At 42.3% G+C, this 22599-nt stretch overlaps 1 protein-coding gene across 1 annotated transcript in view; it reads right to left on the bottom strand.

Moving 5' to 3' along the window:
* Positions 1-16980, bottom strand: part of bltp3a (bridge-like lipid transfer protein family member 3A) — a gene marked incomplete at both ends in the record, with an annotated part of 104196 nt that extends 87216 nt beyond the window's left edge. The window contains 2 exons of the mRNA XM_080733926.1: positions 2822-2984; positions 16937-16980. Of these exons, the coding sequence (XP_080590052.1) occupies positions 2822-2984; positions 16937-16980 (207 nt within the window). The remainder of the gene's footprint in view (positions 1-2821; positions 2985-16936) is intronic.
* Between the last annotated feature and the right edge of the window lie 5619 nt (positions 16981-22599).

Genomic DNA, 22599 nt, shown 5'->3' with positions numbered 1-22599 from the left:
ACTTGGAGGGTGAGATGCTACCTCCAACTCGTGCTGCACTGCTACCACATTACCTCCGTGCCAACTCCGTCACAATGCAGGATAAATCATACCTGACAAATTTCCCTGTGCTTCCACCAATCGAAGAAAATAGATGGAATTCAGAGAGTGGAGGGTATATTCCAGGTTTCAGTTTTCTTGCTCTCCCTGCTCCAAAGGCAGTACTTGAGCCCATCAAATGTGTCTGCAAAGCAGGTTGTAAGGGACGGTGCAGCTGCTCAAATAACCTGCCTTTCACTCTATGCTATGGTGGAGACTGTGTCAACACTATTAGGTTGGACATTGAAGATGATGATGATGATGAAGACGAATATATCCTGCATGTCTGAAATTACTGTAGTGTAGTGAATCTCTTTGGGCGTAATTAACCATGGGCTCTATAAGAGGATAAGGTGAGGGTTTTGGGGTGACAATAACAAAGAGGTGTGTGTGTGTGTGTGTGTGTGTGTGTGTGTGTGTGTGTGTGTGTGTGTGTGTGTGTGTGTGTGTGTGTGTGTGTGTGTGTACAAACATTCCCGTGTCATTCCATCCATGTTTCATCTCTGTGATAACTTGGAAATGTTTGCATCTTTGACAGCTAATACACCAGATGTTGTTGTGGTTGATGAAGAGTCCAGGGAAGTGTCTGTATTAGAGATAGCAGCACCTTTGACCCTAGCCTAGAGGAAGCTTTCATGACCAAGGTCATTAAATACCAACCTCTCCTAAATACGATCTCAGAGCTGGGGTACAGGTGCAGACTATTTGTTTTCATATTTGGCAGCCTAGGACATACCCACAGGCTGGTTGTTAGAGGGTTTCAACAACTTGGAGTGCCTAAAAAAGAGGCAAAAAGGCTGGCAAAGTATTGTTCCGTCTCCGCTATAATCGGCAGCCGCCACATATGGCGGAGACGCTGTTACTTATACCCGTAGAGTACCAAGTGCCTTGCTATTGTATCATGAAGACATAATGCCATGATTTTGTAAATGTTACTCTACTGCACCTATACTATTTGTGTCCTTGTATGCATCTCCTTTGTGTGGACATAAATAAATGGTTAAAATGTGTGTGTGTGTGTGTGTGTGTGTGTGTGTGTGTGTGTGTGTGTGTGTGTGTGTGTGTGTGTGTGTGTGTGTGTGTATGTGTTGTCAGTGTGAGTGCAGTGCAATAAATGGAAATGTTGTTCTGCACCCAAAGTGAAAAGTTGCAATACCTTCATTATTGCAATCCCTGCAGTAACAGCTGTCAACCATAACTGTTTTAACACAAAAAACATTATAAATAATACTGAGAATACTAATAAACCATCAAAGTACAATACATAAAACCAGGATACATAAAAACATTCAAAGTTTCAAATGTAAAAAAAAAAAGAAAAAAAAAAGATCTCATCGAGATTTGGCAGGCCCCCTGTAATAGCTCTGAGGACCCCCCCAGGGGTCCCGGACCCCCCGTGGAAGACCTCTGTTATTTGCTACTAGTCATTTTTTATTTCAGAGCATATTTCAGATCTAATTTAACATTGTTCTGGTGCAGGAGCAGAGCGATTACTGAAATAGGCTCAGGGGTCTGTCTGGGGGGTCCCAGGTGAGGAAAGACCCCAACCAAAAGTCAGAAAGGTTATTCTGGCTGCTTTAAAAGTGTAATAAATGAACTCAGGATGTTTTAAAACCTACAAAACAACTCTAATATTATGAAAATTCGATATTAACTGGCTGGCGTACTGTAAAACATATCCGAAAAGGCGGCCATCCTTAAAACTGGCGGACATTTTGAAAATTAAGTGTCTAATGTGATTTTTCTAAAGAATGACCCAAGAGGTACACTCTGTAAAATTGTGGTGCTTCTTTCCAGAACTGAAGTATTGTTCTCCTTAACAGCCCCGCTACAACACTTTGGCCAGAACTGCCAACCGGAATCAGCATGCGCAACACTGGGTTAAAACTGATTCCGGTTGGTAGTTCCAAAGTGTAGTCCGTTTTGAATACAACATGACGTAAGATGTCATCCGGTCTAGACCGGATCAAGCAACCTGCTTAGTAAACGAATACCAGAAAGCCTGGTGAGGCGAGGATACGTTTGCTGTTTTTGAATTTGAATCCTGAAAAAAGTAACATTTGGAACGAGGTTTTCACCCGACAGAGACGAACGATATCCTATCCTTTAATGATTGGCTGTTCAATTATTGTTCACAAAGCTTAAAATGTCATTGTTGAGCGGTGCAAGTCGCTCCTACGTTTCACTGTGTGTGTGTGTGTGTGTGTGTGTGTGTGTGTGTGTGTGTGTGTGTGTGTGTGTGTGTGTGTGTGTGTGTGTGTGTGTGTGTGTGTGTGTGTGTGTGTGTGTGTCAGCCACACGGAGATTCCTGCTCCTACACACAAAGTAAGTGACGTCACAGACTGAAATAATGAGGTGTGTCATGGTATTTAACAGATCAATAGGTTTCCGTTTCATTGTGGTTTGTGGTTTCACCACCAGCTGAAGGAACAGCCATGGAGTGAGTCTACACAGCCTCTACAGTAGAGCTCTTATTGGGTCCTAAATGATGGACCACAACCAGAATGCACTGCTTCTACAACCTCCTCAAGCTGTGACCACACAGAACACCAGGGTCACAGTGAACTCACCCTGATAGCAGCCTTGTTACAGAACACCCTGGTCACAGCCAGCCAGGTGGGTTAGGTTCTGATAGGTAAGGTTCTAGGTACAGTGGGTTAGGTTCTGATAGGTAAGGTTCTAGGTACAGTGGGTTAGGTTCTGAGAGGTTCTAGGTACAGTGGGTACAGTGGGTTCTACTCACCCTGATAGCAGCCTTGTTACAGAACACCCGGGTCACAGCCAGCCAGGTCGGCAGGTCCAGCATGTTCTGCAGAACCTCCTCGTCCAGCTCCAGGTTGGACAGCTGCCCCTCCCCCTTCAGCGTGCTCAGGTTGATCTTGTCTGGAGACAGGTTCTTAGTGAACCTGGTGGTGAGAGAGAGAACTGCATTCAGAACCTGCATGATGGGGTTAGGGTTTAACCTCACCTGGTGGTGAGAGAGAGAACTGCATTCAGAACCAGCATGATGGGGTTAGGGTTTAACCTCACATCACTGTCCATCGCAGAGGAAAGTCTGGTCTATCTATATACTGTATATATAGTATTATTTGTTATCCCACGATTTTTGTAACCTATTTTGTCAATTTCACTCAGTGCTACACTCCTCTGCCGACCTGGGGAGAGCAATGGACTGACCTCATGCTTCCTTCTAAGCACCCTAGGAGACACGGGGAGAACATGCAAACTCCATACAGAAAGGCCCTTTCGCCAACCCCACCCTAGGGTGTGGGCACTAACCCTAACCCTAACCCTAACCCAACCCCACCTAGGGTGTGGGCACTAACCCTAACCCTAACCCTAACCCAACCCCACCTAGGGTGTGGGCACTAACCCTAACCCTAACCCTAACCCTAACCCAACCCCACCCAGGGTGTGGGCACTGATGACACGGAGGAGAGAACATGTCCACAGCGTCCCCAGCGGCCACTGGTGGGAATCAAACCCGGGACCTTCTGGCTGTGAGGCGACAGCTCTACCGACTGCGGTTTAGAGAAAATAAAAAATTGAACTGTGATTCTGGTGGTTTGTTTCCGGTTGGCGTCGCATTGTTTATGTTCCCCACATAATGTGATTCAATGAAGTTCATTCTCACTAGTCGTGCTACGAGAGAATGAAAAACTGAACACACCAAATGATCAAAAGAAACAAAACGATCGTACCAATTTAAACCAAATTCCCGCTCCGACCGGATCATCAGATACCCGAAAACGGTACTGATGCCAGACTAGGAGGAGAGGAGAGGAATGAATGACAGAACGCTGAAAACACCCAAACTGACTCTCTGACGAGTCTCTGCCCTAAAATAGACTCACTGCAGCGCAGAGAGTCAATATTTGTCTGAGACAAATTGCCAAATTGCATTTCGAGGCCAACATGCACTAATTGGTGGTAATTGAGTGAGTCATGTTTTCTCTCTCTCTCTCTCTCCCTCTCCCTCTCCCTCTCCCTCTCCCTCTCTCTCTCTCTCTCTCTCTCTCTCTCTCTCTCTCTCTCTCTCTCTCTCTCTCTCAGCAGTCTGTCTTTGACCTTTCACGTCCCAGGTAGGGTTGTCTCAACAACCACATGACTGTTTTTGTGTCATCCTTTTAGCCTTAACGTCTGACCCTTACGCCCCGTGACCTTTAGACTTCAGACTGATGAATTATTCAATCAATGCTATCAATATTCAAAACTGGACGGATGGAATTATTTTGATACTTTCAATTCAAAGGAGCTTTATTGGCATGAGAAAACAATACGTTTGCATTGCTAAAGCAAGTGGAACACAGCTGGACAAAGCCAGTAAAACCTGCCTACTGTAGGTTGGTATTTACCAGTCCAGAGGGGACATTAAGGACATGCTAACATATAGCATACAACTGCATACACAAAGACACATTAACATTATAACATCTAATCAAAACATCCAGTAAGTCATTTTGTTATGGATTGTAGATAGGATGTTTTTGGGCGTTCAGATAAGAATATTGTGGTGGGTTTATGTTATTTCCTATGACTGTGGTCTTATAAGCAGACTAGAAGAGTATGGTGGGTGTATGTCATCTTAGATTATTTAGAGTATGGTGGTAATTAGAGTATGGTGGTGGCTTTATGTTATTTTCTATGACTGTGGTCTTAAGCAGACTAGACGAGTATGGTGGGTGTATGTCATTGTCTATGACTGTGGTCTTAAACAAGAGTATTTAGAGTATGGTGGTAATTCGAGTATGGTGGTGGCTTTATGTTATTTCGTATGACTGTGGTCTTATAAGCAGACTAGAGTATGGAGATGGGTTTACAGTATGTATGTCTATGACTGTGGTCTTAAACTAGAGTATGGTGGTGGGTTTATGTTATTTTCTATGACTGTGGTCTTAAACTAGAGTATGGTAAGTTTATGTTATTTTCTATGACTGTGGTCTTAAACTAGAGTATGGTGGTGGGTTTATGTTATTTTCTATGACTGTGGTCTTAAACTAGAGTATGGTGGTGGGTTTATGTTATTTTCTATGACTGTGGTAGAGTATGGTGGTGGGTTTATGTTATTTTCTATGACTGTGGTAGAGTATGGTGGTGGGTTTATGTTATTTTCTATGAATGTGGTCTTAAACTAGAGTATGGTGGTGGGTTTATGTTATTTTCTATGACTGTGGTCTTAAACTAGAGTATGGTGGTGGGTTTATGTTATTTTCTATGACTGTGGTAGAGTATGGTGGTGGGTTTATGTTATTTTCTATGACTGTGGTCTTAAACTAGAGTATGGTGGTGGGTTTATGTTATTTTCTATGACTGTGGTAGAGTATGGTGGTGGGTTTATGTTATTTTCTATGACTGTGGTAGAGTATGGTGGTGGGTTTATGTTATTTTCTATGAATGTGGTCTTAAACTAGAGTATGGTGGTGGGTTTATGTTATTTTCTATGACTGTGGTCTTAAACTAGAGTATGGTGGTGGGTTTATGTTATTTTCTATGACTGTGGTAGAGTATGGTGGTGGGTTTATGTTATTTTCTATGACTGTGGTAGAGTATGGTGGTGGGTTTATGTTATTTTCTATGACTGTGGTAGAGTATGGTGGTGGGTTTATGTTATTTTCTATGACTGTGGTAGAGTATGGTGGTGGGTTTATGTTATTTTCTATGACTGTGGTCTTAAACTAGAGTATGGTGGTGGGTTGAGATGGACAAGGCTTTAACCCAGTTGAACGTCTGCTTGAATATGATTAGCAGGACAACAGGCCTGCTATTGTCTGTGACATCAGCAGACCATGTGGGGCTTTTGTTCTCCACTTGAACCACTTAGAGCCAGCCTGGTGACATACACTATTACTGTACATACACTATGTCTACTGTAGGCTACATACACTATGTCTACTGTATGTGTTCTGAACATGCTTACAGCACTAGAGGACCTACTGTAGCTACTGCTATATTACACACTCCTACTCCCAGCACCAACAACACATTTCTCAAACCAACTCACTGATATATACGTAGGTCAAGAGCACTCTGGAATTCTCTGTCCAACAATCCATAATAAAGTTACTCATTTTGACTTTTTGATTAGATGTTATAATGTTAACGTGTCTTTGTGTATGCAGTTGTATGCTATATATTAACACAAAAAGATCAAATATGGAGATAAAAGGTTTCTGCCCGACCGCAACGATATCAGACCAGGGATCAATAACCAGCTGGTTTATATCATGTTTTAGCATAGTATTGTATATGTCAGCCTTACCCTCTTTGTATTTATCTACTGTATACATTTTAGTCTCTTTTTATTTTATTTTATCCTGACTATATCTACTCTACTGCATAGTACTGTGTTCTATCCGTCTTAGCTCCTTTCGGAACCCCTCACTCCACTGCTACGCAGCTCCGAGATGGGGTTCCTACTGGTCGGCTGCCGAAATCTTGTTGTTGGATCCACGATCCGCCGTTAGCGATCACTTCTTACCTTTGATGAACACTCTATCCAAAAAGTAACAGGCCTCTGTGAAAGTATAATCCCCGTTGTAGTCTCGCGTGGCCAGACTGTTGCCTCCGCGATTTGGTCAAATGATCACAGCCACGCGAGACTACAACGGGGAAAACACGGGAAAACACAGAGCCGGCTGGTCTTTCGAGCGATATAAAGTCTTCATTTCACCCCAGTGCTTCGAGGTTGTTCCACGCTTAAAAAGTAAAACGATTATACTTTCACAGAGGCCCGTTACTTTTTGGATAGAGTGTTCATCAAAGGTAAGAAGTGATCGCTAACGGCGGATCGTGGATCCAACAACAAGATTTCGGCAGCCGACCAGTAGGAACCCCATCTCGGAGCTGCGTAGCAGTGGAGTGAGGGGTTCCGAAAGGAGCTATATCCGTCTGTCATTCAATGTTATATGAGATACTTAAATGGTTTCCTATGGAAATAAGCTTAGTCTTTTCTAGGATCTCCTTTTAGTAGACCTTGTACCAGTGAACTGTACCTTTTCCCATGCAAACTGACAATAAAGTCTTCAATCAATCAATCAAAGTCTGTGGTTAAATGTTTCCTTGTATTGTACCAGGGCTGGGTGCAATAACCGCAATACCGGGGTTGTGTAATGCATACCACTGTGTCGAGTTCATAACCACTCATTTATTATTATTATTATTATTTACACAATACCTAAAAATCCATAACCCCCAGCTCTATGTTGTACTGTACTTTCCTGTATACTTGGCTCTGTGCAAACTGTTCACGGTTAAGTACTCCATCAATCAATCAATCAAAGGTACAGGAGTTTATGAATTGGGGGGACGGGGAGACGACTACAACAACACAGGTGTCTACTGACTCTACTCTGTGACCCCCCCCCCACCCTGTCTCCACCCCCCCCACCCCCCCACCCCCCCCCCCCCCAATGACCTGACCTGACCTCAGTGGTTTTAAGGAGTCTAGAGAACATTCCACAACCTCAACACAAGTCATCGATTGAGAAAACCTTAACCTTTGGCCCGCTTTTACTGAACACTAAAACAATGTTTCACTGAACAACAAACTGTAGTCTAAAACAATGTGACTGGACTGGTTCAGCTCTGCAGTCACAGAGCGGTCCAAGGATTACAACAGCTACTGTATAAACTGCATGCGTGTGACATGCGTATATTTATTGTACATTTCTGCCACCACAAACCCCTCGAGCTCCCTGGACCCAGTGTGAGAAGAAGCACTGTCCTGGATGTGTTTAAATTACACACAGCATGGGATCAGTACTCTGTATGGCCTCACTGCACCCCCCCCCCCTCCATGTGCAGCACCAAGCTCCCTTTGTAATTATTCACATGAGTAAACACACTTTATAACAGAAAACACTCCTGCAGTTCCTACAGCCAAACAGCCATTCAGGAGGAAGTGCACCTGCTCTATTGTAGCCACAAATAAGTCAACGACCCTTCTATACTGTAGGACAATATAACTATATAATAATAACTATAAGTATATAATAAGTCAACAACTCTTCTATACTGTAGGACAATACAACTATATAATAATAACTATAATAAGTATATAATAAGTCAACAACCCTTCTATACTGTAGGACAATATAACTATATAATAATAACTATAATAAGTATATAATAAGTCAACAACCCTTCTATACTGTAGGACAATATAACTATATAATAATAACTATAAGTATATAATAAGTCAACAACCCTTCTATACTGTAGGACAATACAACTATATAATAATAACTATAAGTATATAATAATAACTAGTACTATATAATAAGTCAACAACCCTTCTATACTGTAGGACAATAACTATATAATAATAACTATAAGTATATAATAAGTCAACAACCCTTCTATACTGTAGGACAATAACTATATAATAATAACTATAAGTATATAATAAGTCAACAACCCTTCTATACTGTAGGATAATATAACTCTAAAATAATAACTAGAACTATATAATAGGCCTAAAGGGCCATTCCCACTGGGCCAGATAACAGATAAAAAAATCTCTTTCTCCAGATATTTTTCCATTCAAAGTGGATGGTAGATACAGATAAAAAAAAATATCTGCCACAGATATTTCTTTTATCTGTGGCAGATATTTTTTAAGGTGCTGGGAGTGAAAATTATAATGTAGGGGTGCCTCGGATTAAAGAACGGCCTGGATTAGAGAATGTAGAAAATGTGTTATTTTGTTCAATATTTGCCTTCTTTCTAGAGTCATATCATATGGCATGGAACTGGTATGGTATGGTATGGTATGGTATGGTATGGTATGGTATGGTATGGTAGAGTCATATCATATAGCATGGAACTGGTATGGTATGGTATGGTATGGTATGGTATGGTAGAGTCATATCATATGGTATGGTATGGTATGGTATGGTATGGTATGGTAGAGTCATATCATATGGCATGGAACTGAGGACAAAATTATATCCAACGATTACAAGATATTCTAGGATTTGGTTCTGAGAGGCTAAATTACATCAAAAGGTGGTTCTGTGGTCAAATGATGAATAAATACTGGACCTTGATATGAAAAGGTTTGAACACCGCTGGTTTTAAGTGGTTAAAATATCTGAAAATGCACTCATTTACTTGTAGGAATTGTAGGTATTTTAATGTGACTCGGTTCCACAGCGAGGCGTTGTGTGCATGTAGATCTGCTATTTTCACAATGTTCGCCTCTTCCTGACTTGCCCTACCCCATATATATATGGACCTCTCAGGTCATCATACAGTATGAACTCCATATATGGACCTCTCAGGTCATCATACAGTATGAACTCCATATATGGACCTCTCAGGTCATCATACAGTATGAACTCCATATATGGACCTCTCAGGTCATCATACACTACTAGTAAGACACCTCAGGGTGACTTGCGACCTCAGGGTGACATGCGACGGTCGCGCCAATTCTTGGCCATCTGGACAGTGATGTATATGGGACCAGTTACTCATATATGGAGACCCCTTCATGATAGTTATGTTATGTCAAAACATGCCCATGTATGGACATTACCAAATATGGGCATTCCCATATACAGTATGTCCTTAATATTGATAACATAATATCCTTAATAACGTCCTTAATATTGACAACATAGGAATCTCCATATATGGGCATAAAACGTACGTAAGTAATGCCAAGCAGGGCATTAGAAATCTCCATGACATCAGAAATCTCCATGTATGGGCATAAACGTTTTTTTTTTTTTTTCTGGGAATGACCATATATGGACTTTTATACCCTGAGAAATCTCGTAGCTTGTCTGACTGTCAGTACAGAAAGTGATGTCACGTGACATCCTTTTTATGCCCATATATGAGTCATTCTGTACCACATCACTGTGACTCACTGACATCACACTGACATCACTTCCTGTACTGACAGTCAGACAAGCTACGAGATTTCTCAGGGTATAATGCGACCTTCGGTCGCAATGAACTCCATATATGGACTCCTCAGGTCATCATACACTATGAACTCCATATATGGACTCCTCAGGTCATCATACACTATGAACTCCATATATGGACTCCTCAGGTCATCATACACTATGAACTCCATATATGGACTCCTCAGGTCATCATACACTATGAACTCCATATATGGACTCCTCAGGTCATCATACACTATGAACTCCATATATGGACTCCTCAGGTCATCATACACTATGAACTCCATATATGGACTCCTCCTCAGGTCATCATACAGTTTGAACTCCATATATGGACTCCTCAGGCCATCATACACTATGAACTCCATATATGGACTCCTCAGGTCATCATACACTATGAACTCCATATATGGACCCTTCAGGTCATCCGGGGCTGTGTGTGTGTGTGTGTGTGGGGCCTGCTGGTTACTTGGGCCAGCAGAGCGCTCAAGCACTGTGTTGGGTAGGGATTGGAGTCGGGGGGGGGGGGGCCCTGTGGAGGACAAACGAACCCCCTGCCCTGTGGAGGAATCATTCATGCTTTGTAAACAGAACGAGTCAGAAGATCTAAAAGGTTTTCAATCATGTGTGAGAGTGATTTTATGCAGATTAACTGTTAGCGTAGCATCACGCTAACTCAGTCACACAGCATCATGAACAGCAGCGCTACAAATACATCTAAAGATCATAGAAATCCACTCTATAGAAATGAATTAGAGAAAGAATAACGACCAACGGCAGATGAAGGCTGAAACCCGTTGATCTTTGCTAAACTGGAAGCCATCGATTCTATAAGTGTCTTATGAATCCTTCTAAGGTTTTTTTGAGAAAAAAAAACGATGTTTCTATGTCAGCAATCTGGCCAGCCATCGTCAAAGAAAAGGTCCTTTTCACTCAACTGGAGCTCAGTTAGTCTGTTCTTGAGAGACTACTATGTCAGTGGTTCTCAAACCTTTTCATGTGAAGGACCCCAAAATGATATGTATTTGGTCACGGACCCGCATCTCAAAATATTATAGTTCCAGGGACCCCCCAGAAGCTAAATTTGAGTTACAAACGTTCACTTTGAAAATAGATATATTCAAAGATTTGCACATTTTCACGACTTTTTCAAAAATAGCATATATATCTGCTATTTTTCACTGGTTAAAGCATTCAATAATTCTAGGCCTAAATCAACTGAGTGGAGTGCCTTGTAATGTTTCTATTAGCCTCCTACTACAGCTGGCTATGGAAAGAATGTTTTTATTAGCCTCCTACTACAGCTGGCTATGGAAGTAATGTTTCTATTAGCCTCCTACTACAGCTGGCTATGGAAGTAATGTTTCTATTAGCCTCCTACTACAGCTGGCTATGGAAGTAATGTTTCTATTAGCCTCCTACTACAGCTGGCTATGGAAAGAATGTTTCTATTAGCCTCCTACTACAGCTGGCTATGGAAGTAATGTTTTTATTAGCCTCCTACTACAGCTGGCTATGGAAGTAATGTTTTTATTAGCCTCCTACTACAGCTGGCTATGGAAGTAATGTTTTTATTAGCCTCCTACTACAGCTGACTATGGAAGTAATGTTTTTATTAGCCTCCTACTACAGCTTGCTATGGAAAGAATGTTTTTATTAGCCTCCTACTACAGCTGGCTATGGAAGTAATGTTTCTATTAGCCTCCTACTACAGCTGGCCATGGAAAGAACTTCAATGTGTTTGCATATCAAATGAAGCCTCTCCAACCAGCAGGTGTTTCTCACTTCTTGATAACGACGGACCCACACAGCACTTCCTCTTTTCTCTGTTCCGCTGCTTGAATCTCAACCCCAATAATGTGGGGACCCCCCTGGGGGTACTGACCCACAGGTTGAGAACCAGTGCTGCCCTATTGGACTAGTACAGTATGTCTTTGCTCAGAGTAAAGACAAGTAAGTGTCAACAGGATGGGACCAGTCTGGTATTTCAATGCTTGTATTTAAAACTACTACAGTATGTGTGAAAGCTTAAGATAGATAAGCATATTTGTAGTTTATTATATTCATATTGAGCCATGAACGACAGTATTAAGTAGAAATGCACTCTGTGGAGGTGGACCATGAGGTGAGCTCCCCACATCACCCTAACCCGCTTCCAGAGAAAAACTGATATATTATTACTAGGGTTGGGTATCGTCGGCGATACTTTTAATGTTATCGATTCACTGACGTCAATACTATCGAGTATCGGTTCACGTAAAAACAAACGATACCTTATTTCGATACTTTTGAATGCACCCCTGGCCAGTCTGGCATCTGTAACACTTGGGCTACTGCAAGTTTAATGACTGCTTTAGTAGGCTACACTCGTTACTGTGAAAATAGCCCATAGAAAAAGGCAAATAGTAATTATAAGGGTAATAATAATAATAATAATAATAATAAATAAAAAGTATCGAAAATGGTATCGAAAAAAGCATCATATCGATTCCCAGGTATCGAAAAAGGTATCGTATTGATTAAAAGGTGAACGATACCCATCCCTAATTATCACCAATGACATCACCAGGAATACTGGTCCCTCATTGGCACAAGAGAGGACACACACACACACACACACACACACACACACACACACACACACCAGGGTTTCCTGCAGCACTTTACAGGCCAGGCGCCCCGCCTGGCCAGAAAACCCCCCCGCCCCCCCAAGGGTATAAAAATATTTTTTTTTTTTTTTTTTTTTTTTTTTCAAAAAAACTTTTTGGACCTCCAACAATGTACTAGGCATGATCGCGATCGCGAAATTGCATGTTTAACCCCCATACCAACCCTATCTTTCAAACATGGCAGCCATGTTTGTTTACATTTGAAGAAAACATAAGGGCTGGTATCTCCTGAATGCCTGAACGGATTTCCAAGCGAATTTTTTTGTTTGAAAGCTGTGAAAAGCGTGTTAATGCATAGTGCATCATCTGTGCACGAATTCGTACACCAGCGTGCACACTATTTTTTTAACCCTTTGGTGGCGAACCGGCAATATAAGTTATTCAATGTTGAATAAATGTGGATGATAGCATGTAGTTGTGTTTTCCGTCATCATGGGCACATTCATGTGTTTTTTATAGGGCAAAAATAAGAATTAATATTAAAAATTAAGTGAATTAATTACTCGAATTAATTAATTAATTATCAAAAATTTCGCGCGTGCGCCATGAGATCCCCCCCTGGTCAAGACTTTTTCCTGCAGGAAACCCTGCACACACACACACACACACACACACACACACACACACACACACACACACACACACACAGTATAGTGAGGTGTCACAATGAATCAGAGGTATTTAAAGTGCTGTGTGCTGTGCAACAACAGAACAGATGATGAAGGAGAAGTGTTTTATTGAATGAATTAATAACTGCTGGCTGAGGAACAGTTGTTGCTCCAAGCCCATCACCAAGCAGTCTGAGTCTGGTTTAAACCCATCACCAAGCAGTCTGAGTCTGGTTTAAACCCATCACCAAGCAGTCTGGTTTAAACCCATCACCAAGCAGTCTGAGTCTGGTTTAAACCCATCACCAAGCAGTCTGCTCTCTTGAGTCTGGTTTAAACCCATCACCAAGCAGTCTGAGTCTGGTTTAAACCCATCACCAAGCAGTCTGCTCTCTGAGTCTGGTTTAAACCCATCACCAAGCAGTCTGCTCTCTGAGTCTGGTTTAAACCCATCACCAAGCAGTCTGGTTTAAACCCATCACCAAGCAGTCTGAGTCTGGTTTAAACCCATCACCAAGCAGTCTGCTCTCTTGAGTCTGGTTTAAACCCATCACCAAGCAGTCTGGTTTAAACCCATCACCAAGCAGTCTGAGTCTGGTTTAAACCCATCACCAAGCAGTCTGCTCTCTGAGTCTGGTTTAAACCCATCACCAAGCAGTCTGCTCTCTGAGTCTGGTTTAAACCCATCACCAAGCAGTCTGGTTTAAACCCATCACCAAGCAGTCTGAGTCTGGTTTAAACCCATCACCAAGCAGTCTGCTCTCTGAGTCTGGTTTAAACCCATCACCAAGCAGTCTGGTTTAAACCCATCACCAAGCAGTCTGAGTCTGGTTTAAACCCATCACCAAGCAGTCTGCTCTCTGAGTCTGGTTTAAACCCATCACCAAGCAGTCTGCTCTCTGAGTCTGGTTTAAACCCATCACCAAGCAGTCTGGTTTAAACCCATCACCAAGCAGTCTGAGTCTGGTTTAAACCCATCACCAAGCAGTCTGCTCTCTGAGTCTGGTTTAAACCCATCACCAAGCAGTCTGCACTCTGAGTCTGGTTTAAACCCATCACCAAGCAGTCTGGTTTAAACCCATCACCAAGCAGTCTGAGTCTGGTTTAAACCCATCACCCTGCAGTCTGCTCTCTGAGTCTGCACTCTGCACGTTAGGTTGAAGGCCTTTTGGGGTTCAAGTGCCTCCACTAAAGATCTGGGTTTCTCAAAGTGGGTGCCATCACAGTGGCACCCTAGGGTGGCCCGATGAAGCACATCCAGGGCTTCTGCAGAAGACTGAGAGATCAGACTATGGAATGTAGCAACAATATTCATTTCAGCTCAACCACTTTAGACCTGCTCCTCCATCTGAAAAGATGTTGTGTCAGAGAGAGGACCCCTAAAAGATCTGTGTTGCTAAAGATTCATTTCAAGACTAATTTCAATACTTTTCTTATAAAAAAAAAAAAAAGGAATCTCTATGTTTCGGATCTACAAGCTAGATACCATTTATTTTGCATTGTTTTACAACTGTTTTTCTGATGATATCTTCTGCATAGTACTGTGTTCTGTCTGTCTGTCATTCAATGTTATATGAGTTAAATGTCTATCATAGTACTGTGTTCTATCTGTCTGTCATTCAATGTTATATGAGTTAAATATCTATCATAGTACTGTGTTCTATCTGTCTGTCATTCAATGTTATATGAGTTAAATATCTATCATAATACTGTGTTCTATCTGTCTGTCATTCAATGTTATATGAGTTAAATATCTATCATAGTACTGTGTTCTGTCCGTCTGTCATTCAATGTTATATGAGTTAAATATCTATCATAGTGCTGTGTTCTATCTGTCTGTCATTCAATGTTATATGAGTTAAATATCTATCATAGTACTGTGTTCTATCTGTCTGTCATTCAATGTTATATGAGTTAAATATCTATCATAGTACTGTGTTCTATCTGTCTGTCATTCAATGTTATATGAGTTAAATATCTATCATAGTACTGTGTTCTATCTGTCTGTCATTCAATGTTATATGAGTTAAATATCTATCATAGTACTGTGTTCTATCTGTCTGTCATTCAATGTTATATGAGTTAAATATCTATCATAGTACTGTGTTCTGTCTGTCTGTCATTCAATATGAGTTAAATATCTATCATAGTTAAAGCGGACAATCTGATCCTTTCCATTCTCCATTAACTCATATTGTTTGGTACCCATGTCATTGTTGTTGTGTCTTAGTGAGGAGCCTGTCTGCTTTAAGTAGATCTGACGGTCACCAGCACTTTCGCCTATAACATATTCGCCTACACGCATTCGGTCCTTTCGCCTGGCATTTTCGCCTTGGAGGAGAGTCTTTTCACCTACCTGTCTGAGCCATTTCGCCTACCCTCAATTCTGCTGTCAGACTGTCCATGTTTGCAAATTATCTCTTTGTCATTTAAATATTATAGTGACTGTGACAGTGGTGTCAAGTGAATCTAACAGTTTACTTGACATTTATTATCTACATCACATTTTATTCCTAAAAAATGGCAAAATAGTTTTTTATGCCTGTTGACAGGCAATGTTGATTCTATAGGCTATTTAGGTGTAGCATATCTTATATAGACCTATATAGGCTAATAGCCTACATATATATTTTGTATAGCCTAATGTTAAAACAATATAGGCCTACAATACTGTTCATTTTACAATACTGTTCAATACTGCACCAAAGAATGTATAGTATCGGGACATGGATTAATTCATTATTTGGGCGCACCTGATTCCAATAGCTCTGTATTTATGTGATTACTATGGAGTGCATAGGATAGCCGTGTGTAGGTTTGACATGTAACACCACTGTCACAGTCACTATAATATTTAAATGACAAAGAGATAATATGAAAACATGGAAAGTCTGACAGCAGAATTGAGGGTAGGCGAAATGGCTCAGACAGGTAGGTGAAAAGACTCTCCTCCACGGCAAAAGTGCCCCGCGAAAAGACCTGGCGAAAATGTTATAGGCGATTATGCCTGACACCGATCTGACAGCCCTCATAGCTTTAAGTAGATCTAACAGACCTGCTAGCTTTAAGTAGATCTGACAGACCTGCTAGGTTTAAGTAGATCTGACAGACCTGCTAGGTTTAAGTAGATCTGACAGACCTGCTAGCTTTAAGTAGATCTAACAGACCTGCTAGGTTTAAGTAGATCTGACAGACCTGCTAGCTTTAAGTAGATCTAACGGGGACTGTCCATAAGACCGAAATCTCATTAGTCCGAATTTAGTTAGGTTTAGGCATAGTTTTACTGAGGTTAGGTTTAGGTTTAGGCATAGTATTTCTCACCACCAGATTCGGACTAATGTGATGTAGGAACAATGAGGAGACCTGCTAGCTTTAAGCAGATCAACTAAAAGGACTTTATTAGTCTGTTGTTGACACAACATTCATTTACACTGAGCTGAGAGGAGGGTGAATATAATAGAATAGATGGCTAACACTCTCTCTCTCTCTCTCTCTCTCTCTCTCTCTCTCTCTCTCTCTCTCTCTCTCTCTCTCTCTCTCTCTCTCTCTCTCTCTCTCTCTCTCTCTCTCTCTCTCACACACACACACACACACACACACACACACACACACACTATGTATTCATCATTGAATAATAACATTAATAACATTATAAATATCTTACCTGGATAAATGCTTGAGGATTTGCTTCTTAATGTACCCCGCCATGTTGCTGTGTTTTATATCCAATAATAGAACATGTAAATATTAATATTAGCTTACAAGGAGCTCCAGAGCTCCAGAGCAGCGCCTCATGCTACTGTCTGCTGGCCGCCTCTGCTGCACTGCTGGCCGGCCTGCTGGCCCCCAACCCACCGGGGAGGGGAAAACTGGAAAACAGCAGATCTACAAGCTCACAAGGCGTCACAGCGCGACGCCTTGTGAGCTTGTAGATCGGCTGTTTTTCCCCCCTCCGGTTGTACGTCATCAATGTCGTCATCGCCGAGGCCCCGCCCCCACCTAGCTAAAGCCTCGCGTGTAAAAGCGAGATGTCTCTATTCTGCATCCAGCTTAAGGCAAGACCCCCGCACATCTAACTGAAATGTCTGCTTGTTCTGGGGGTCCCTCGGCTCCTCTCTGGAACAAGATATGTTGAGATGGGGGTCCGCGCCTCCGTGGCCAAATATATGTATTTTTGGGGGTCCTTGCTTGACATGACAACGTCATATTACGTTGTTTTCATAAAACTGTTAGGATTTAGAAGACAGTTGTTGTAGAATCGGTCTACCAGTGGTGTATCATAGTGGTGTATCATAGTGGTCTACCAGTGGTTCTACAACTGTTTCAGGTCAAGACAAGGACCCACACAATTATATATGTATTTGGCCGCGGACCCCCATCTCAAAATATATTGTTCCAGACCAGGGACCCCCATCTTAAAATATGTTGTTCCAGACCAGGGACCCCCATCTTAAAATATGTTGTTCCAGACCAGGGACCCCCATCTTAAAATATGTTGTTCCAGACCAGGGACCCCCATCTTAAAATATGTTGTTCCAGACCAGGGACCCCCATCTCAAAATATGTTGTTCCAGACCAGGGACCCCCATCTCAAAATATGTTGTTCCAGACCAGGGACCCCCATCTCAAAATATGTTGTTCCAGACCAGGGACCCCCATCTCAAAATATGTTGTTCCAGACCAGGGACCCCCATCTCAAAATATGTTGTTCCAGACCAGGGACCCCCATCTTAAAATATGTTGTTCCAGACCAGGGACCCCCATCTCAAAATATGGTGTTCCAGACCAGGGACCCCCATCTCAAAATATGTTGTTCCAGACCAGGGACCCCCAGAAACAGGGATTGTAGTTAAAAATGTTCGCTCTAAATGTGGGTCCTGCCTTAAACTAGATGCAGAATAGATGCTGTGGAAAAGGGGGAAGCCTATTGGTGGCTTTCTGCCATAACTATCTATATATCTATATATCTATATATACATATCTATATATCTATATATCTATATCTATATATCTATATATACATACCGGTATCTATATATCGATATATATATATATATATATATATATATATATATATATATATATATATATATATATATATATATATATATACATATATATATATATATATATATATACATATATATATATATATATATATATATAGAGATATATGTATCATATATATATATATATATATATATATATATATATATATAGAGATAGATAGATATATATATAGATAGATATAGATATAGATATATAGATAGATAGATAGATATAGATAGATATAGTCAGATATAGATATAGTATAAGACCAAACTGAGGGGCAACAACGGCCATGGCCTTCATGAAATTCCTGCCCACAGCCTTTTAAAGGGAAATAAAGTCCCTTTTGCAGCCCAGCCACGCTGCCAAGGAGAGGCACAACATTGGTTTTAGGGCGCCATCTTGTGGACTGTCCAGGGATGCCTAGGAGGACCCCTCCTGATGTGGTAGTGACTTTGACACAAGGCATATCTGACCACTGTTTACTTCATAGACTGGACATAGATGAGGAGCAAGTTAATGTAGGGACGAGGGTGAAATACAATTGAACTCAAATGCACCATTCCAACCTATACCATAGATGATTCAGTCATATTGGGGGTCTACACCCTATTGGTGACGCATATGAGAGGGTGAGTGAATAAAGCACTTATAACGTGGCATATTTCCACTCAAATTGTAGGGATGTTCATAATATAAATGGCACATAATGCAGGTGTCTTTTCACACAACACACAACAACACCCAACACATACTTTAGAGTAAGTAAGAGCTTAGGGTAAATGATTTCACTTAACTTTCAGTTTTCATGTAGGTGACAGGTGGGGTTAGGCTTCCTCCAATCATGATCAAGTGGGGGCGGGCCTTGGTGTACGAGTACGGCCATGATTGGAGGAAGGCCCCACTCTATCCTGATTGGCAGAAAAACTGTTTGGGTGGAGCAACTAAAACTGCTTTCAGAACACTCAGAACACACATTTGTAATTATTTAATTACATTAAATCACTTCCCCTACCTATAATATAATATTATGTATTGTTGTATTCCACCCTAAACGCTACAAGAATGGACAGCAAAATAGTTTTTATTTCGTTTTCGTCAGTGAAAAAAGGTAGTCGTACGAACATTTCTCGTTGTATTTTTAGTCAACAGAATCAACACTAATTAGAATGTTTTTCAGCACAGTAAATAAATGCTGCCTGCATTCCTGGTTTGAAGATGACAGCTTTAGAGCACTGCTCCTGGAAGGAGCTAAGCTCCAACATCAAGCTTTGTCCAGTCCAGTTCCCAAACAATGTCTGGGCCCTGAATCTAGACCAGATGTAGGCCAAGCTACAGTTTACTACATCTGGCCTCGATATGGCCTACATCTGGCCTAGCTATGGCCTACATGGCCTACTATATATGGCCTACATCTGGCCTAGATATGGCCTACATGGCCTGTGGCCTACATCTGGCCTAGCTATGGCCTACATGGCCTACTATATATGGTCTACATCTGGCCTAGATATGGCCTACTATATATGGCCTACATCTGGCCTACTATATATGGCCTACATCTGGCCTAGATATGGCCTACATCTGGCCTAGATATGGCCTACATCTTGGCACAAACGGCTAGTTTGTTGTAGGTATAAAGGAAAATATTGGAATACTTGGAATTATTGATTTCAGCTGTTACAATTCCAAACATGACCTGCTTTAATTCCGTCAGTCTAGTAGCTTAATGACTAGTATAGTAGTATTAAAATGTCTTTTTTTTATGTCCAATGTATTTGTATTTAGGTTCATAAAGTTAACATGAGTATATAACTAAATGAGTTTGAAATTAAATCAAAATGTTACATTTCAGGATTCCAATTAAAAAATAAAACAAATAATTCAGGATTCCAATTCAAAAGAATCAAAAATAGCCAATCTACAAGCTCAAAACGCATCGCGCCGATCTACAAGCTCAAAACGCATCGCGCTTTGATGTGTTTTGAGCTTGTAGATCTGCTATTTTTGCTTCTATTGTATGCAATACTAGAATGACAAATGTGGCCCTCTGGAGTGAAGGTGGAAATATAGTGGCCCTCTGGAGTGAAGGTGGAAATATAGTGGCCCTCTGGAGTGAAGGTGGAAATATAGTGGCCCTCTGGAGTGAAGGTGGAAATATAGTGGCCCTCTGGAGTGAAGGTGGAAATATAGTGGCCCTCTGGAGTGAAGGTGGAAATATAGTGGCCCTCTGGAGTGAAGGTGTAAATATAGTGGCCCTCTGGAGTGAAGGTGGAAATATAGTGGCCCTCGCCATCATCAAAGTTGCCCACCCCTGCTGTAGTGGACCAGAGTGACCACATGGGGGCTGAGGGCAGAGGAACTGCAGCGGCGCTCCTGGTGGATCCGCTCTGAGATGTCCTCCAGGTTCCCCAGGGCCGTCCTGTACTCGTCCTTGTCCCGGGACAGCCCGTCCCGGAGCTGGTCCTGGGTCCTCTTCAGGCCGTCTAGCTGTGCGTGGAGCTCAGCCTTCAGCTCGACGTAGGGCCTGGCCTTGCCGACGGCGCGTCTGAGCTTCTTCTCCAGGTGCTTGGCGCGGCTCAGGGCCTCCGCTGACCGGGCCACCGCACGGAGGTGCACCAGCTCACTGCTCGCCACGGCCCGCTGCGCCTCAGCCAGCCTCTGGGTGGCGTGCTCCAGCACCTCCCGCAAGGCGGCGTGCTCCAGCACCTCCCGCAAGGCGGCGTCGTCGTCAGAACCGAGCCGATGCTGCTGCCGCCGCTCCTCCGGCCGCGGCGCGGAGGAGACCATGTCCCTGGCCGCCGTCAGGACGTCCGAGGCCTCCTCGAAGGCGGCGGCAGCCTGGCGGGCCTCCAGCACGGCCGTGTCGGCCGCGTCGCGGGCCTCCCAGTACGGCCTGGACTTCTCCAAGGCCTTGGCCACGCCCCTCCTCCCCCGCAGCTCCACCAGCCGGCCCGTGGCCTCCAGCAGCGCCTGGCGGAACTGCTGCCGCGCCTCCTCCAGCCGCGTCTCGCCTCGGTTGATGTCGGCGGAGCAGCGGTTGAGTTTCACCAGCTCCTGGTGGATCCTGGGGTCCACCTCTTCTTCTTCACCGTCACCGTTGGAATCCGTTTCTTTAACCTCCCTCCGTCTTGAGGAGTTGATGTCTGGCTGTGGCTGAACCTCCCAAACTATAAACGGTTATAGAAAAGACACAGACATATATGGACAGTAGAAATAACCATATATGGACAATGAACTAGTAAGACTATAAATAAACTAGTATGGTCACATGGGCGCCCGGGTGGCAGCAGACTGCTGGGCGAACACTGGCACTCCTAAAGAATGAACAGACCTGGTTGGTTGGTTGTGGGGAGACAAAATGTGCCCAAAATGTGGCCATATTTTCCCAAATATGGAGATGACTGATGTCTGATGTGATAGACCACATGAGACACAATATGTCCATAATATGGGCATAACTAAATGTGGGCTTAATATTGATGACATCAGGGATCTCCAATCAGTTTCTATTAATATGAAGTATAGTTCCTGTGATCTGGCAAGTGCCACTCATTACAACTAATATGAATCCACAGAAGTTGTGTTGTTTGCGTTGTTAGCTACTATGCTACTGTTAGCTACTACGCTACTATGCTTCTGATCAGCTGACTGCAGGGCACCTTGTTTTGAAACAAAAAAATCAAACCTCGGTTCGAAGTGAAGCGGTGAGTATATAATTGTCTAGAGATACAGAATTCTGAATGAATGAATGATTTTATCTGGAGGGCCGGATTGTCATGTAAAGCTTGACCAATCCTCAAACTATATATATATGGTCTCACTGTCCACACTACACACATATTCTGGACATACGGGACAGATAAAACCTATTCATTCTGGACTGAAATGACCATATATGGACATGGGGGACACACATTTACGGACAGATAAAACCTGTTCATTCTGGACTGAAATGACCATATATGGACATGGGGGACACACAAAGCCACTCCTTGGAAGCGGCTTTCACCGCTTCAAAAACAGTACCTTGACAGAGGGGTCAAATTTGAACGAAAGTAGCGCTACCATATGGTAGAAATACTGTCATCAATACAAATGACGCTGTTGTGGATTCATTTACATTTACATTTCACCGGAAGGACTTCATATTGACCAGAACTCTGACCACGGGAGTGACGGGACTATGGCCATCAATTAATACCTTTGCAACCTCTATTAATGGCAAGTATTTCCTACAGCTTTATGTAAATCTGAACCAACCCTTAAAGAAAGATGCAT

The sequence above is a fragment of the Nannobrachium achirus genome (assembly GCF_963921795.1).
Source record: "Nannobrachium achirus genome assembly, chromosome: 9".
Classification (NCBI taxonomy): Eukaryota; Metazoa; Chordata; class Actinopteri; order Myctophiformes; family Myctophidae; genus Nannobrachium; species Nannobrachium achirus.
This window is presented reverse-complemented; position numbering and strand designations above follow the sequence as displayed.